We start from the raw sequence: 18,763 nt of genomic DNA on the forward strand, positions 1-18,763 counted from the left end.
CGGTTTGGGGATGCTTTCCTGCCTTAGGATCTGGATGACTTGCCATCATTGCAATAAGCACTGAAACTGGAAACACTTATCTCCCTCACTAGCTTTAAGCACCAACTGTCAGAGCAGCTCACAGATTACTGCACCTGTACATAGCCCACCTATATTTTAGCCCAAACAACTACCTCTTTCCCTACTGTATTTTATTTATTTATTTTGCTCCTTTGCACCCCATTATTTTTATTTCTACTTTGCACATTCTTCCATTGCAAATCTACCATTCCAGTGTTTTACTTGCTATATTGTATTTACTTTGCCACCATGGCCTTTTTTTGCCTTTACCTCCCTTATTTCACGTCATTTGCTCACATCGTATATAGACTTGTTTATACTGTATTATTGACTGTATGTTTGTTTTGCTCCATGTGTAACTCTGTGTCGTTGTATGTGTCGAACTGCTTTGCTTTATCTTGGCCTGGTCGCAATTGTAAATGAGAACTTGTTCTCAACTTGCCTACCTGGTTAAATAAAGGTGAAATAAATAAAATTGACGGATCCCTGAATTCTGCTCTGTATGCAGATCATTCTAATAAGAATGTCGGGTCATCCATTTGTGAGCTGAAGTCCAGCCGAGTATTGCAGCAAGACAATGATCCAAAACACACAAGCAAGTTTACGTCAGAATGGCTGAAAAGCAACAATAAAAAATAAACAATTAAAATTGGAATGGCCTAGTCAAAGTCCAGACCTAAACTCAGATGTTGTGGCAGGACTTGAAACAAGCAGTTAATTGCTTGAAAATCCACAAGTGTTGTTGAGTTAAAGAATTTCTTTATGGCACAGTGGGCCAATGGAATTGTCTGTCGATCTCCGAGACAGGATTGTGTCTGCACAGATCTGAGGAAGGGTGCGAAGAACAGTTTCCTCCATTCTTAAATGGAAGAAGTATGGAACCACCAAGACTCTTCCTGGAGCTGGCTGCCCAGTCAAACTGAGCAATTGGACGTGAAGGGCCTTGGTCAGGGAGGTGACCAAGAGCTCCTCTGTGGAGATGGGAGAACCTTTTAAGAAGGACAACCATCTCTGCAGCACTCCACCAATCAGGCCTTTATGGAAGAGTGGCCAGACGGAAACCATTCCTCTGTAAAAAGGACAGCCCGCTTGAAGTTTGCCAAAAGGCACCTAAAGACTCTGACCATGAGAAACAAGATTCTCTGGTCTGAAACCAAGATTGAACTTTTTGGCCTGAATACCAAGCGTCACATCTGGAGGAAACCTGGCACAGTCCCTACGGTGAAGCATGGTGGCAGCATTGTGCTGGGGGGGGGTTCTTTCAGCTGCAGGGACTGGGAGGCTAGTCAGGATTGAAGGAAAGATGAACAGAGCAAAGTACAGAGATCCTTGATGAAATCCTGCTGTAGAGCACTCAGGACCTCAGACTGGGGAGAAGGTTCACCTTCCAATAGGACAACCCACCCTAAGCGCACAGCCAAGACAACACAGGAGTGGCTTCGGGACAAGTCTGAATGTCTGAGTGGCCCAGCCAGACCCCGGACTTAAACCCGATCGAACATCTCTGGAGAGACCTGAAAATGGCAATGCAATGACGCTCCCCATTAAACCTGACAGAGCTTCAGAGGATCTTCAGAGAAGAATGAGAGGAACTCTCCAAATACAGGTGTGCCAAACTGATATCATCATACCCAAAAAGACTCCAGGCTGTAAACGATGCCAAAGGTGCTCTAAAGTACTGAGTAAAGATTCTGAGTACCTATGTAAATGTCACATTTTAGTTCTATAAATTATCAAGTTTTTAAAAACCTGTTTTTTGCTTTGTCATTATGGGGTATTGTGTGTAGCTTGCACACGTAAAAAATGTGTATATATATATATTTCCGAATCAGGCTTTAGCATAACAAAATGTGGAAAAAGTCAAGGGGTCTGAATACTTTCCGAAGGCCTACACATACAGTGCATAAGGTTGACTAAGTGTCAGGATATATGATAGAACCCTGCTTTGCATCTATGCGCACTACTCTCGAGCTCTTAATGGTTGCTAGGCAGCGTAGGTTTAAAAATACATCCTAGGATAGTAACTATCTTCAACTTGGCTACTACATGCACTGTGTTCTTAACCACAACTGGATGGATCCATAAAGAATGACTGTGACTAAATATCACCGAATGACAAATTATGATAAAGTAGGCTAATGCAATTGAAGGCATCATTGTTGCTTGCTGAAACTTGTTATAATACATTTGACGTAATAGCTTCCCCGCGCGTGTGGTCAACTTTCAGCACCTTTTTTGCGCTGCTTTGAGGCAAGCGTGTAGAAAAATCGATTTATAACCAAATGGAGACGGGTTAGGCTACAATTAGGCTGTGGAAGTGTTCGACGAGGCGAGTGCTGCGCATGATCGTCTCGTTGGCTCATTTGTTAGCACTGATCATAACTTGCTGGCAAAAATGTTCTGATAGTAGGCTTTGCCTGGGCCTACAACACGTTTGGTGAGTGAAGAGAAATGATCCACTACTCCTGACACGCTTGGGTGACTTGTCTTACTCAATCAGTGTGATTTTTGATTCACTGAATCTCCAGCTGTATATCTGGTTAATTCTCTATCTGGGCAAGTAAGTGGCGTTTGTGTACATTTGCTCATCTAAATCAAGTGCGGGTCTTCGTTTTGCTCGGGCGTGTATAGCAGGGGTGTCAAATTCATTCCATGGAGGCCTAGTGTCTGCAGGTATTTTTCATTTCAGTTAAGCCCTAGACAACAAGGTGTGGGGAGTTCCTTACTAATTATTGACCTTAATTCATCAAGTACAAGGGAAGAGCAAAGACCTGCAGGCACTCGACCCTCCTTGGAATGTGTTTGACACGTGTAGTGTATCAAACTCTCAAAAGCCTGCAGGGGTTGTGTAGTATGAACACGGGACATGCATGCTTTTGAAAATAGACATGGCTATTTTCAATCGGTATCATGAAGATGCTGTCAATGTAAGACCCCACGCCGTCTCTCTAACAAAGCGGCGTGAGGGCAAGACTAACTTTTTTAAATTTATTATTATTATTATTATTTATTTTAAAAAATCTCACATTTTATATGACGGCGGTTCCACACGTTGCCTGAAACGCAAGTTGTGTGGGAAAATGTTTATTTTGTATTTTCTGTTATTTCATATGGCCTACTAGAAAATTATACTGTATGTGTGTTGACTGATCAGGATAGGCTAAATGTGTCTTCTGTTTTTATGAACAAAACAACTATTGAGTTCATGTGTATGGCACAGCCATGTACCCTACCCTATAAGCTGCACAGACCAAAAATGCATCTCAATATGCCATTCGATTCTTTCAAAAAAAAATACATTTTTATTAGTCTTATAATGTTTCTTAGGACCTGCCTAAAACAAATGTAATAACGGATTTCATTGTGATGTATATACAATGGATTTATTCAAATAGACTGATGTACTGCCACTCCTAAACTTGCCGCCATGGGCAGGGGAGATCTAAAAGGCTTATCCCGGTAAGGTGGTTAAATGGCTTGGGGATAGAAGCTGTTCAGGAGCCTGGTACCGCTTGCCGTGCGGATTAGAGAGAACAGACTATGGCTTTTCCGGGCCTTCCTTTCAAACCGTCCAATGTAGAGGGCCTGGATTGCAGGGAGCTTGGCCCCAGTGATGTACTGGGCTGTGCGCACCACCCTCGGTAGCGCCATGCGATTTGAGTGCAGTACTGTTGCCATACCAAGCAGCCAATCAAGATGCTCTCAATGGTGCAACTTTTTAAGGAATCGTGGACCTATGCCAAAACTTTTCAACTTCCTGAGGGGGACGAGGTGCTGTCGCGCCTTCACGACTGAGTGTACCTTTTTTTTTTTTTTTTTTTTTTTAAAGTCCTCTAGTGATTTGGAAACAGAGGAACCTATAGCTCACAACCCGCTCCACTGCAGCCCCATGGACGGGGGCGTACTTGCCCCCCGTTTCCTGTAGTCCACAATTGGCTCCTTCGGCTGACTTTGAGGGAGAGATTGTTGTCCCGGCACTGACCTCCCCTGTAGGCTGTCTCATCAACTACAGGAAGTGTTTGGTTACAGACGTTGGAGCTGAAGGTGGCACAACCAGTTGAGTGTAAGGGACAATTTACTTTTCGCACAGGCATTGGGTGTTGCATGACCTCTTAATGTTGATAAATAATTAGGTTAATGTTCACTCTGGTTCCATTTATCTAATAATAGGTTTTGGTTTAAGATCTGATAACAGTCAGTGTTAAAAAAAAAAAACATTTTATTTATATATATATATATTATAAATGGAGAATCAGAAAGGGTGCAAATATTTTTCCATGGCACTGTACAGCTGCATTGTTATAGAAGGAAAAAAACAACATTTATGAGGTTTTTTTAAACCTATTTGGACAGCGGACGCTAGTGTGGTTTCCCACATGATCAGTTTTCCTTACCATCTCTTAAGCGGTGGTGGCCATGGAAAAAATCTCTGCTGTTATTGAGAAGATATTCCACTGCTTAGTCAATGACGAGTCCTGCCAAGAGATCCAGTCAAATCAATTGTCCACTCCACAGAGCAGCCATCAAGGCATTGAATTATTAGTCTCTATGGCCTGCCGTCTGTGTAAATTGCTCTATATTCTTGTGTAACTGCCAGTTTTTTTGGGGGGGGGGTTTGATGTGATGGAAGCCTTTTTTTTTTTAACTGACAAGGTAAGCTCATACTGTCAACTATGATTTGTACCCTTAGAAGTGTCTGTTAAGCTTGCAGTGATACAGTAGCCTGGTACCATACTTCATGTACTGCATGCTATGGTACTTCCTGTTTTTTTGAGGATCGCTTAAATTAAAACTAGCACTTAAGAACTGATTAAATCCTTATCCGCTACGCTAACCATCTGAGGGACTAGTGTTGGTCCACAGCCTAACCAGTGGTTAAGAATCACAATGAACTTGTTTATCATTCTCAATTATTATTTCTTCTTCTTTATACTAGGCACTGGCAAGCTATGGTCCCTCTTGAGACAAGTGCTGGCAGCAAGAGGTCTTTTTTTTTGTTCTTCCTTGGTGGGCTGCTTACTGTATGTAGACTAGAGCTGACTAAATTAGCAGAACCATGTCAGGGATGTGATCTGCAGCATCCCACGGACCGGAGGTTGAGAAACACTGAACTAGATTGATGACTTAGGCCTAACACAAAGAACAGACTGCTAGTGATGCTCATCTTAAGGTCTCAATCTTCTCTAACAGATTTTAAGGCCAGCTAGGTTGAACGATCTCCATTGTGAATACCCGTAATGATACTGTAAGTTGGCCGGGGAATTGCCAGGGACCTCACAATACGATATTGTCACGATACAGTTGACGTCGGAAGTTTACATACTTAGGTTGGCGTCATTAAAACACCTTTTTTTTTTTTTTTTTTTTACCACTCCACAAATGTCTTGTTAACAAACTATAGTTTTAGCAAGTATGTTAGGACATTACTTTGTGCTTGACACAAGTACATTTTTACAACATTTCTTTACAGATAAATTATTTAAATTAAGCTTCTGATAAGCTAATTGACATAATTTGAGTCAATTGGAGGTGTACCTGTGGATGCATTTCAAGGCCTACCTTCAAACTCAGTGTCTCTTTGCTTGACATCATGGGAAAATCAAAAGAAATCAGTCAAGACTTCAAAATAATTGTCAACCTCCATGTCTGGTTCATCCTTGGGAGCAATTTCCAAACGCCTGAAGGTGCCACGTTCATCTTTACAAACAATAGTACCCAAGTATAAACACCATGGGACCACGCAGCTGTCATACCATTCAGGAAGGAGACCTCTTCTGTCTCCTAGAGATGCACTTTTTCACTAAAATACATTCAACTCAATCCCAGAACAGAGAAGGTCCTTGTAAAGATGCTGGAGGAAACGGGTACAAAAGTATCTATATCCACAGTAAAACAAGTCCTATATCGTCATACCCTGAAAGGCAGCTCAGCAAAGAAGAAGCCACTGCTCCAAAACCGCCATTAAACAAGCCAGACTATGGTTTGCAACTGCACATCATACTTTTTGGAGAAATGTCCTCTGGTCTGATGAAACAAAAATAGAACTTTGGCCATAATACCACCGTTAGGTTTGAAGGAAAAAGGGGAGGCTTGCAAGCCGTAGAACACCATCCCAACTGTGAAGCGTGGTAGTGGCAGTATCATGTTGTGGGGGTGCTCACAAAATAGATGGCATCATGAGGAGGGAAAATGATGTGGATATATTGAAGCAACATCTCAAGACATCAGTCAGGAAGTTAAAGCTTGGTCGCAAATGGGTCTTCCAAATGGACCATGACCCCAAGCTACTTCCAAAGTTGTGGCAAAATGGCTTAAGGACAACAGCGTCAAGGTATTGGGGTGGATATCACAAAGCCCTGACCTCAATCCTATAGGAAATTTGTGGGCAGAACTGAAAAAGCATGTGCGAGCAAGAAGGCCTGAACCTGCAAGCTCTGTCAGGAGGAATGAGTGAAAATTCACCCAACTTATTGTAGGAAGCTTGTGGAAGGCTACCCAAAACATTTCACCCAAGTGAAACAATTTTAAAGGCAATACACTGTTTGGTAGCATGTAAACTTCTGACCCACTGGGAATGTGATGAAAGAAATAAAAGCTTAAATAATTCTCTTTTTTTCCTGACATTTCACATTCTTAAAATGTTGCTGATCCTAACTGACCTAAGACGGGTAATTTTTACTATGATTAAATGTATTTGGCCAAGGTGTATGTGAACTTCTGACTTCAACTGTACGTAGGTGCGGTACAATATGTATTGCAAATCTATTTTTTATTTTTTTAACATGAAGGCATGTTGATATTGCGATTCGATGTTCTATACATGTATTGCTCACTGCATGTCTGCAGCAGAGGGACGAGAGCCATGAGAAAATGAGCTTTGAACATTCACGGAAATAAAAGTGCTGACAACAGCTTGTCTTACCATTTTTAAAAAGATGAAAAAGACTGGAATTTTGCGATACCGCCAAAAATAATATTGCGACATGCAACCGTAACCATTTTTTTTGTTTTGTTTTACCCCGTCATAAGGCTAGAATCATATCATCACAAGACCTTTTTTTCCCCAAACAACAACTGCCTGAAAAGGGGTTGCCTTCTGCCCTTCTCTAACTGAAAAGGGCATGGTTTTGTCTGCCATTGTTTTGTCTCGCTTTACTGACAGTAGAGGCTTGTGTGAACTCCCATGAGGAAAATAGGCCGCTTAACAAGATACCTTTCCACCAAGAAATAGACTACTTCCACATACCAGATTTGTATTGGCATGTGGAAATGGGGCATCTGAGCGCTTGGTTACGTGGTTGCCACCTCAACTCTGACACCAGAGAAATATCTGCACTTGCTTGGGCTCGGCTGTACAAGCCAGCCGATTTTTGTAGTTTCTCGTTTACTGCCTTGACTCTCTCAGATGTCTAGACCTCCACTGCCAGGCTCGACGTGAATGAGAGCTTTCATGGGCCATCAAAGCTGCAGTTGTCTCCAAGCCAGGAAAATCCCCCCCAGCTACGGTAATCTGGCCTAAAAAGAGCACTTACAATTTAATTGCTTTAACTCATTCACTTACTGTCATTTCTTCACAAACGCTGCAAGATTCTGATGTTTATATTGGTCTGTGTTTTGTCATGCATTTGTTTGAAACGGGAGTTCTCTACAGTCATTGAAGCATTTAGTTGATCAGGCGCCTGTAAATTTCTAGTTGTTTTGTAAAGTTAGCACACGGGTCCCTCATACAATATATCTTGACATTTCATGAATAATGTCTATGCAGGTCTTTAATAGAAACTGAGCGTATCTCTCATCTTGCGCCTCCTCAACGAATCACACACTTTTATTCACTCCTGGCTGTATATGTAGTACGGGTAAACAAATAATGCATGTGCGGCGTGAGCGAGAATTTGTGTCACACTCCTAATTATCCACCAGGAAACACAGGGTAAAGGGGGGGGGGGGGATTTTTTTTACAGCTGCAACCTAGATCGCCTCCTTGTCATACTCTATTGATTTTGCAATCCAGCGCTATTGAAGCAGAACAATACAAGGCATCTACCTCTCAGGCTGGCGATAGCCAATCTCAATTACCCCTTTGCCTAGACTTTGGCTCGGGGGGCTAACAAGGATGAATAGCCGCGGAGTATGATGGATGTATGAGCTGCCAGGAGAAACACTAATCGCCCCTGTTTTTTTAATATATGACAAACTGTCATATTTGCGGATTTCCCGCCGAGTATGACTGATTTGAACATTTGAATTAAGCGTGAAATTGTAGTAAATAGCCTATTGCGATCTCGGCCGGTGTTTTAGAATGTGTTCAGAATAATAGGTATCGGTTTAGTGTTTTTGAGACTGTGTTGCCGCCATAGGTCATTAATTAGCTGGAATTATATGGAGACGAGGGGGAACCAACGGAAATGGGAACTGAATGGAAGCGCACTGTGTGGCCAGAGTGATTATTCTTTTAAGAGCGGGCCTTTTTGTCCAGTAATTAAATTATCTCAGAGTCGACCATTAGCTAAAGTGTCTGGCGCCCTCTGCTCCGATACAGTGGGTTTCTACCCGAAGCTTGTTCAACACTGTGGACTACAACAAGGCTGTAACTCATGCTTTGTTGTTGGTACTGAACACCATACCCTTTTGGTTTGAGGCCTGTTTTTTAAGTTCAGCTCATTATGCTTTAGTGCTAGGGAGAGCTGATCTTGATTCAGTTGTTAGAGGGTGAGTCGTCTCCAATATTAGGACATGTCATGGGAATAGGCTCAGGCCTGTGGTAGGTAACTAGATTTAGATTTAGCCCACTGACCATTTTTATTCAGAGCGGCGGGTGAGCCAAACATAATTTGAAAAATGTGCACACTGCAAATTGATCACAACTAATCCCAAAAATAAATAGTTTATTTTCAATCATTTCATGCTTTTGATTACATTGTGACACGATCACATACAGTGCCGTCAGAGTGTTTGCACCCCTTGGCTTTTGCCACATTTTTGTTGTGTTACAGCGTGATTAAAATGAGGTTGCCACTGGCCTACACACAATACCCATAATGTCAAAGTGTAATTATGTTTTTACAATTTTTCTTCAATTATACTGAACAAGAAAGTAAACGCAACATGTGAAGTGTTGGTTTCAAGAGCTGAAATAGAAGATCCCAGAAATGTACCACACGCACAAATCTTATTTCTCTTATTTTGTGCACAAATTTGTTTTATATCCCTGTTATTCTCCTTTGCCAAGATAATCCATCCCCCTGACTGGTGTGGCATATCAAGAAGCTGATTAAACAGCATGAGCGTTACACAGGTGCAACTTGTGCTGGGCACAATAAAAAGCCACTACAAGAATGTGTGGTTTTGTCACAACACAATGCCACAGATGTTTTGAGGGAGCGTGCAGTTGGCATGCTGACTGCAAGAATGCCCACCAGAGTTGTTGCCAGAGAATTTAATGTTAGTTTATTGTAGAGAAATTGTCTCCAATGTCGTTTTTAGAGAATTTGGCAGTACGTCCAACCAGCCTCACAACCGCAGACCACGTGTAACCATGCCAGCCCAGGACCTCCACATACGGCTTCTTCACCTGCGGGATCATGAGACCAGCCACCCGGAATGACAGCTGATGAAACTGAAGAGTGTTTGTCTGTAATAAAGCCCTTTTGTTTGGAAAAACTCATTCTGATTGGCTGGGCCTGGCTCCCCAATGGGTGGGCTTATGACCAGTCATGTAAATCCATAGATTAGGGCCTAATGACTTTATTTCAATTGACTGATTTCCTTTTTATATGAACTGTAACTGTCAGTAAAATCATTGAAATGGTTGCTTTTTGTACAGTATAATTAGAAATGAACACCGTAGTATCTTCAGTCAAATATCCAACCCCTTTGTTATGGTAAGCCTAAATAAGTTTGGGAGTAAAAATGTGTCATAAGTTGCATGGACTCACTCAATATGCAATAATAATGATTTTTAACAAAAAATGTAATAACAACCTCTGTACCCCACACATACATATCCCTCAGTTGAGCAGTACATTTCAAACAGATTCAACCACAAAGAACAGGGAGTTTTTCCAATGCCTCACAAAGAAGGGCACCTATTGGTAAAAAGTGTGACATTGACTATCCCTTTTAGCATGGTGGAGTTAATAATGACACTTTGGATGGTGTATCAATACACCCAGTCACTACAAAGATAGGAAGGATGACTAACTTCACTGCCAGAGAGGAAGGATACCACTCCGGGATTTCACCACGAGGCCAATGGTGACTTTACATCCTCAGTTTTCTGTAACGGTTGGATCAACCACATTGTAGTTACTCCATAAAACGAACACAGTTGTTGAGAAAGCAAAAAGAAGGCAGCCTGTACAGAATTTAAAAAAATACCCAAACATGCATCCTGTTTGCAATGAGGTACTAGAGTAAAACCGTAAGAAATGAGCTTCATGACCTGAATACAAAGCATCATGTTTGGAGCAAATCCAACACATCACTGAGTACTACTCTTGTATTTTCAAGCGTGGTGGTGGCTGCGTCATGTTATGGGTATGCTTGTCATCGACAAGAACTTGGGAGTTTTTCAGGATACAAAAATAAACAGAATGGAGCTAAGCACAGGCAAAATCCTAGAGAGAAACCGGGTTCAGTCTGCTTTCCAATAGCCACTGGGAGATGAATTCAGCAGGACAATAACCTAAAACACAAGGCCAAATATGCACTGGAGTTGCTTACAAGACAAGACAACATTGATTGTTCCTCAGTCGCCTAGTTACATTTTTGACTTAAATCGTCTTGAAAATATATGGTAAGGCTTGAAAATGGCTGTCTAGCAAGGATCAACAACCAACTTCACAGCACTTAAATTGACACATTATAATGTGCAAATATTGTACAATCCAGGTGTGCAAAGCTCTTCGAGACTTACCCAGAAAGACAGCTGTAATTGCTACCAAAGGTGATTCTAACATGAATTGACTGGTGGGAATACTTATATATTTCTGCATTTTCAATCAATTTGCAAAAATGTCTAAACCATGTTTTCACGTTGTCATTATGGGGTATTGTGTATAGGTGGGTGAGGAAATCAAATACATTTTGAATCTAGGCTGTAACACACTGTGGAATAAATCAAGGGGTATGAATACTTTCTGAAGGCACTGTCATTTTATTTTTCGGGGGGGATTGAATTCCTGATAATTCCTGTGCGTTTAACCCCCCCCCCCCCCCCCCCCAAAAAAAAAAAATTATTAAATAAATTGACAACTTTGGAGGTCCCAAAAATGTCACACTGGATGGTTTTGGCCCGCGGGCTGCTTTTTGTTGACCCCTGTTCTAGGCCAAGAGATCTGGGTTCAAATCCGCATACATAGCATCTCCGAGTGAGAGTGCTGATCTAGGATCAGCTACCCAACTGTCCATATAATCACACATTTTGATCCACAAGGCTAAACTGATCTTAGATCAGCACTCCTATTGTGGATACGGGCCCTGATTTATGAAATTGTAACGGTCCGATAACAGTTCTTTTATGGCTATGTGCTTTAGGTGGGGGGTGTGTGTGTCACTTAGCTATTTTGGGTGTTACTCATGACCATATTTATCGATGGTCATGATGACAGACGACCATAGACAGCCACCTGTCACAGCCCAGTATCGTGGCTAGCACCAGTTGTTAGCGCGGTTGGTTAGCGCTAGCTTTGATCAGTGGGATATAAGCAGATGCCTGGGAAGGGGGTGTGTGTATGTGGGAATGGCAGGGGGGGAAGCAGAGTGATCACAGATTACATCTTAATTTCCCCTCTACCAGGTGCCAGCGTGTCTACATGGATAGGCATGACCTGGGCTCGACTTGGCTCTGGGTTCCCACGAGTATTAGGTGCTGGAGTGTTTTTGTGTTCCAGCACTGATCTGAGCCATTGTCACCACCAGTCTATCTGAGACTGATTTGACACAGAAGCCTATTTTGGTTTTAGTCACACAATTGTTTTTATAGTAGGTGCTGAAGTCTCTTTTTAAAGGGATAGTTTACCTAAATAGAAATTGTGCTATGGACCCGTAGAGTTAAAAAAAAATATTTAAAAAATGTATATATATTTTGCTACTGGTCATTTCCTTGTGAAATGACCCATGGGCACCAATGTGACGTTTTATAGGAGCATATACAATTGGGTGTTGAATTAAATCGAAGCGTCTACATTTTTGAGGAATTAAGGCGCATATACATGTCCTACAAATTAGGAAATAAGGAAAGGCTTTGATTTATTTTCAAAGAAAACATCTACCAGAAAGTCTTAAACTGTATTAGAAATACATCAATACACAATGTTGAAGTTAAGACCACTGCCCACGTCTTTTAGATATTTTCTCATTTCATTCCCTCATTAGGGAGGATAATGAAAGGTAGACCCCATCTATTAGTTAGTGTTTTAACTTATATTCATTTTGAATTAAGTGATTAACACTTGAAATTCTGTTACCAAATTGGTAACAGAATTTCAGAAAAATCTGTAACGGAATTTCTGCAATTAAATATGATACAATGGGAAATCGTAGTCACAAACCACAGTTGGGTCACCTGCTACGGTCTTCCCTTCCACTGACATACTGTTATGCTCAGCTCATGGCTGTTTTCTTTCTGTTGTCTGGTGGTCTCCTCACCCACTGAGCACAAGACTTCTGTGGACGTTGACATTGTATCATTCTACCCTGGCCTTGATTTCAACGTCCACAGACATCTGGACCGGTCTTCATTTGGCCTAAACGTAGACGTCAATGATTGGTTCAGATGTTGCACACGTTTGGACAGCACAGTAGAGTAAAGAAAGGTAGAGTATAGTTCAATAGAGTAAAGTACACAGAGCACACTAGAGTTGAGTACACTATACTGCCCTACCAAGCAAAAAGGCAGTAACTGCTCATAGCATGGAACTGAGAAAAATGGCTTTTCATATACCTTGGTTTCACAGTAACTTTATGCAGTTACTGCTAACATGACCCCCATTTTCTCAAAAACACAAAAAAATAGAGGCAGGATATCTGTCCACATGATTAAGCATGTATTTAAGGTTGCAAAAAGGACTTGTTCATTTTCGACCAAATGAGCAGTTACTGCCTTTTTTGCTTGGCCGGCAGTATAATGTACTGAATTATACTCTGCTTGACTGTACTGTACAGTTTTGTGCTATATTGTACTCTACCGAGTTCTACTTTGATGTTCAAACTTGTGAAACATAGACATACGTCTATGATTGGGTAGCAAGGAGCCTAGCAGTTAGAGCGTTGGGCCAGTAACTGAAAGGTTGCTGGTTTGAATCCCAGAGCCGACAAGGCTCTGTTGATGTGCCCTTGAGCAAGGCACTTAACCCTAATTGCTCCTGTAAGTCGCTCTAGATAAGAGCATCTGCTAAATGAATAAAAAATATTTGTTTAGATTTGATCTGATGCGGACCAACCGAATTTGGCCTTGTTTGTTGATGGAGCTCATTTTAAAATAGCAAGTGTGTGTAATAATACCCAAATATGCAAAGGAGGATTTTTGCATATTTCTACTTTTTTTTGTGTGTAGCAAATTTAGGACACATCACCCTGAAGAGAATGACATTCATATCCAGAATTATGCATTTCTGTGTAGTACAGATCAGGGCCCGAAGATGAAATTCAATTAAAACAATTATTCTACCGCGTGTAAATTCACTTCACTTACTGTGGTTCAATAACCAAAATTATATATTTATTTTTTTAAACTCAAGGTGTCACGTCATACCCAACACACCATTCTTTCTGCAGACATCTGTGAATCTTTCATTTTGAGCAGATATTTTTTTGGCATACATTTTTAAGTGAAAAAATAGTCTATAATATGGTGGACTAACCCTTTAACTCCTCTTCTTCTGGGCAGAGCGGGCCATCGCCAGGCACGAGGTGCACGAGATCGAGGAGAGGCACACGCAGGAAGGCCTGCGGGAGCGGGAGGCCCCCTCGGCGGCCGACAGTGAGGACGTGGTGGTAATCTACAACCGCGTGCCCAAGACGGCCAGCACCTCCTTCACCAACATCGCCTACGACCTGTGTGGCAAGAACCGTTACCACGTGCTGCACATCAACACCACCAAGAACAACCCGGTCATGTCCATGCAGGACCAGGTGAGAGGGTGAGGCCAGAAGGGTCAAGGGTTTAACATCCCTCTATATGTAGCTGATTGGAGGAAAATATTACATACAGTGGATGCTGATGGAGGGAGAGCTCAGAGGATGAGCTCTTTGTAATGGCTGGAATGAATATAAAGGCTCCACACACATGGTTTCTTCCATGATCCATTCCAACCGTTGCAATGAGGCCATACGCTGAATTTTTTTATTTTTTTAAAGTGACACCAGCTGCCACTCGTCGCCCACTGTTTACATGCTGCCAGAATTGGAATGTAGCAATGTTTTGACCTCTGTGGAAGGGTGAGAGAGGTATAGAGTGACTCTATACCTCTCTCTCTCTTCCAGAGGTCAAAACATTGCTACATTATAATTCTGGCAGCATGTAAACAGTGGGCGACGAGTGGCAGCTGGTGTCACTTTAAAAATCGGCAAGAGTGAATGCGAGGGGAGAGTGGAAGCGAGGGAGGGAGAGATTGAGGAGGGGATAGGCACATAGGCACATGTCATGTATTAATTGCCCTTGTCCACCTGCTCAGGTGCGGTTTGTGAAGAACGTGACAGAGTGGGGGGAGATGAAGCCGGCGTTCTACCACGGCCACGTCTCCTTCCTGGACTTTACAAAGTGAGAACCCCTCACTACAGCACACATCCTACCAGATAGACTTTTGCTGCAGTCTCCCCCTTGTGGCCTTATAGAATACCACATCACTATTGCGCAACATTCAGACTGTCACAGATAAGAGTTGCGGTCTATCGAAGGGATGCGGCTTTAAATCATATGAAAAGGGCTGTCGTAATGGCCAGTTGAAGGCAACACTGTCCTATTGAACAGGGCCTAGATTTTGCAACTTGTGACGTGTTCATAGGTCATCTTAGACATGCAATTTCTAGCATCTCTATGCTCGACGGAAGTCCTTATACATGACAACACCATCTCCTATTGAACAGGCCTGCGATATTAAGACATTGTCTGTTCATAGGTCATCTTAGACAATATATGTGTAATATTCGGATCGGGTTGGACGTCACAATACAATTGTATTCTTACACTCGCTCTCTGTTTTGACGCAGGTTTGGAGTAAAGAAGAAGCCCGTCTACATCAATGTGATCCGCGACCCCATCGAGCGCCTGGTGTCCTACTACTACTTCCTGCGTTTTGGGGATGACTACCGGCCCGGCCTGCGGCGCCGGAAACAGGGGGATAAGAAGGTCAGTCCCACAGTGCATCTTTGCGTGCGCGGGAGAACAGTGAAATAACAACGATAACAAAGGTACTGGGGTGGACAGGAAGGACTGTTTCCACCTAATGCGGATTCCGTCTTTACGGTTCCACTTAGAATTATTTTATTTATTAGCAGTAATATATATACAATGTATTTGAACCGTAAAACACGCTTCCATAGGTAATGCCACATTACATTTTTCGTTGATGTGATTCAGACCTTTGATGAGTGCGTGTCGGCGGGTGGCTCCGACTGCGCCCCGGAAAAGCTGTGGCTGCAGATCCCCTTTTTCTGTGGTCACTACTCCGAATGCTGGTATGTACCCCTCCTTACGTAACATCCATACCCTGCATTCTTAACCCATAACACACTTCTTAATGGGCTGGGATATGGACAGTTGAACCTCCTTAACATCCATTTAAACATCCATTTAACATCCTTTAACATCCATTTAAACCTCCATTATACCTGCCAGGGTGGCCTAGTGGTTAGAGCGTTGGACTATTAACCGGAAGGTTGTGAGTTCAAACCCCCGAGCTGACAAGGTACAAATCTATCGTTCTGCCCCTGAACAGGCAGTTAACCCACTGTTCCTAGGCTGTCATTGAAAATAAGAATTTGTTCTTAACTGACTTGCCTAAATAGTTAAATAAAGGTTAGATAAATAAATACATGCTTTTCCTCTCTTGTGATCTATCATTTACTCCCCTCTCTTTCTGCCCCATGTCGAGAATGCGAGACTAGCCCATTTGCTTGATTGTAAATGCAGTTTATTGATGTTTTTGTATTTGTTTTCCCATAATTGTGCTGTGTACTGCAATTCAGCTCGGAGCTGCCAATGTATCCAACGTGAAATCATCCTATACGTACATCTGAACATCTCAGGTACAGCCGGTGTTAAGGGCCGTCTAAATATATTTTATAGACAGTCAATCGGTCTTTTCCCCCCATAGGAACGTGGGCAGCCACTGGGCCTTGGAGCAGGCCAAGTATAACCTGGTCAATGAGTACCTGCTGGTGGGGGTGACTGAGGAGCTGGAGGACTTTGTTATGATGCTGGAGGCGGCGCTGCCACGCTTCTTCAGGGGCGCCACTGAGCTCTACAAAACGGGTACGCTACCAATGCCTACTTCCTACTGAGAGGACGTTTTAGAATAGGACTTTATTCAGGACTATTTATCACAAAGGTGAGATTGATTTAAGTATTTTTTTCCAGCTTATTTTAGTGTCAGCCATGTAGAATGACGACTTACTTGCTTTTGAATGTGTTCTACAGTAGATGTACAGTTTGTCACAGGAGAGGTGATTTTAAGTGTGTAAACACAACCACATTTTCACTTGTTGCTGCTCTGTGCGAGACCAATTCTCACTTTTTTTTCACAGCTCTAACAGCTCATTATATTGGACAATTTCTACATACCATCTTTAACTAAAAAACTATATGTCCCTTACCCAACAGGGAAGAAATCCCACCTGAGGAAGACAAGTGAAAAGAAGCCGCCCACCAAGGAATCCAGCGCCAAGCTGCAGCAGTCCGCCATCTGGAAGATGGAAAACGAGTTCTACGAGTTTGCCCTGGAGCAGTTCCAGTTTGTCCGGGCTCACGCCGTCCGGGAGAAGGACGGGGAACTCTACCTGCTGGCCCAGAACTTCTTCTACGAGAAGATCTACCCCAAAAACTAACTAGCGCACATGAAAGATGGACCATTCCTCTAGGCTTCATGCCGTAGTCACACACACTGGGGAGAGGACAGAGGAGAGGAGGAAAACCGAAGATCATCAGTGGATCTGTGGAACTGTCTGTGTTAGACGTTGTTAGCAGTTTCTGAATGTCGCCCGCTTCACTGACTCCTCCGCCTCCATAGTAGCCGACAGAACCAGGAAGCTGCCTCTTCCTGGTGCGAGATTGCCAATAGGGCATGTTCCCACCAGCATCTAAGTTCCAGGACTACCTTTCTCCTTCCAGGTGAAAGTTCACAGGAGTGATTTGCTTGACAGACACATGGCAGGAGATGAGTCTACTTGGCAGCTGGCCATGTCCTTTTACTTCTGGTCACATGATTTGTATTTTCCGTCCAGAGGGCAGGTTTTTATTGGCTTGTTCTGTTTGTTTGCATTTTATTTGTATTTTCATTCTACTTTACTGTCATCGTCTATGGGAACGTTGTCGTCCCACTTTTTTTGTGTTCAAATAATGTAACCGTCTAAAATTAAAAGTCGACTACAATGTTATCTTGGAGTTTATCTATATGAATTGAAGACGTTTTTACAAAATCTAAATTCTGTGGCCTCCATAGACTTGGGTGACTGATACACCCTGTTCACGACTGTGGTACTACTATTCAGTGTTTTATACTGTACTTATTTACTTGTTTTCAGACTCTTTGACCCAGTTGGATTATTGCTAGGTGGAATGTGAAGTGTTTACACATGATGTAATTAAACTATGGAAGAAGACAATTCAGCTGCTGTACATATTACTAATTTCAATATATCTAGCTCAAACGGTTATTTTATTTTAAGAGGACTTCAGATTTGGTTAATGAGCGAGCCATTTGTACATTTTTCTCTCAGCTTTTGTTATTTTCTCTAGATTGGCAAGAGACCATTTCATTTGAGTGCTTTTATTGTCAATATATCATATGTTTGCTATCATTGGGCCACTATTGAACCCAAAGTGCCCCCAAATCCATTGTTTTACTGCTGTAAACTCATTGACTTGGTGCATTTCTCCAAACCAAGGGTGACGTTGACCATTTTTTTATATATGATGGATTTTTTTTATTTTATCCCAGATTATTATCATTTCTTTATATTCCCCTTAGGATCATAAATTGCAATCCATTTTAATGTATTTTTCTATGGTTATCATGTAAGACTAACTTTACCTAACCCATGCGGGCACTGCTAACTGCTGGTGCTGCTAATGCCAGTTCCTGTTCTATCTATTGATGGCCTACTAACACAGACACTGATCAGATCATCTCTGTAACTCAGCCCAGCCACAGTGACTGCAGTGCCGGAGCACTAGAACAGCCCTTAATTAATCAAGCCCGAGCCCAGACTTCGAGACAGCAGAAATACAAAAAATAAAAGTTTGTTTTTTCCCACAGGAGATTCAACCTCTCTTTTATAATCCACTGAGGTAAATTGTGATGTTGGGATGGTAGGCAGGCAGTGAACTAAACATGGCTTGTGTTCTCATGTTATTTAAAGGGGCACTTCACCATGTGACATCATCAGGAGTCATTCTCTGTCATCTTTTTGTAGAAACATCCTGATTTCACAGACACTGGTGTGGTGAATAAGAACTCTGGATAAAAGCATCTGCTAAATGGCA

General features: G+C 42.2%; 1 protein-coding gene across 2 annotated transcripts in view; it reads left to right on the forward strand.

The window, feature by feature from the left end:
- Positions 1 to 18,533, forward strand: part of LOC135517569 (heparan sulfate 2-O-sulfotransferase 1-like) — a 29,093-nt gene extending 10,560 nt beyond the window's left edge. For both annotated transcript variants that reach the window (XM_064941986.1, XM_064941996.1), the window contains 6 exons: positions 13,949 to 14,193; positions 14,736 to 14,821; positions 15,271 to 15,409; positions 15,641 to 15,738; positions 16,377 to 16,534; positions 16,883 to 18,533. In XM_064941986.1, coding sequence (XP_064798058.1) covers positions 13,949 to 14,193; positions 14,736 to 14,821; positions 15,271 to 15,409; positions 15,641 to 15,738; positions 16,377 to 16,534; positions 16,883 to 17,106 — 950 coding nt within the window. In that variant the 3' untranslated portion in view covers positions 17,107 to 18,533. The remainder of the gene's footprint in view (positions 1 to 13,948; positions 14,194 to 14,735; positions 14,822 to 15,270; positions 15,410 to 15,640; positions 15,739 to 16,376; positions 16,535 to 16,882) is intronic.
- Positions 18,534 to 18,763: the final 230 nt, after the last annotated feature.

The sequence above is a fragment of the Oncorhynchus masou genome, chromosome 3 (genome assembly GCF_036934945.1).
Source record: "Oncorhynchus masou masou isolate Uvic2021 chromosome 3, UVic_Omas_1.1, whole genome shotgun sequence".
In the NCBI taxonomy this organism is placed as follows: Eukaryota; Metazoa; Chordata; class Actinopteri; order Salmoniformes; family Salmonidae; genus Oncorhynchus; species Oncorhynchus masou.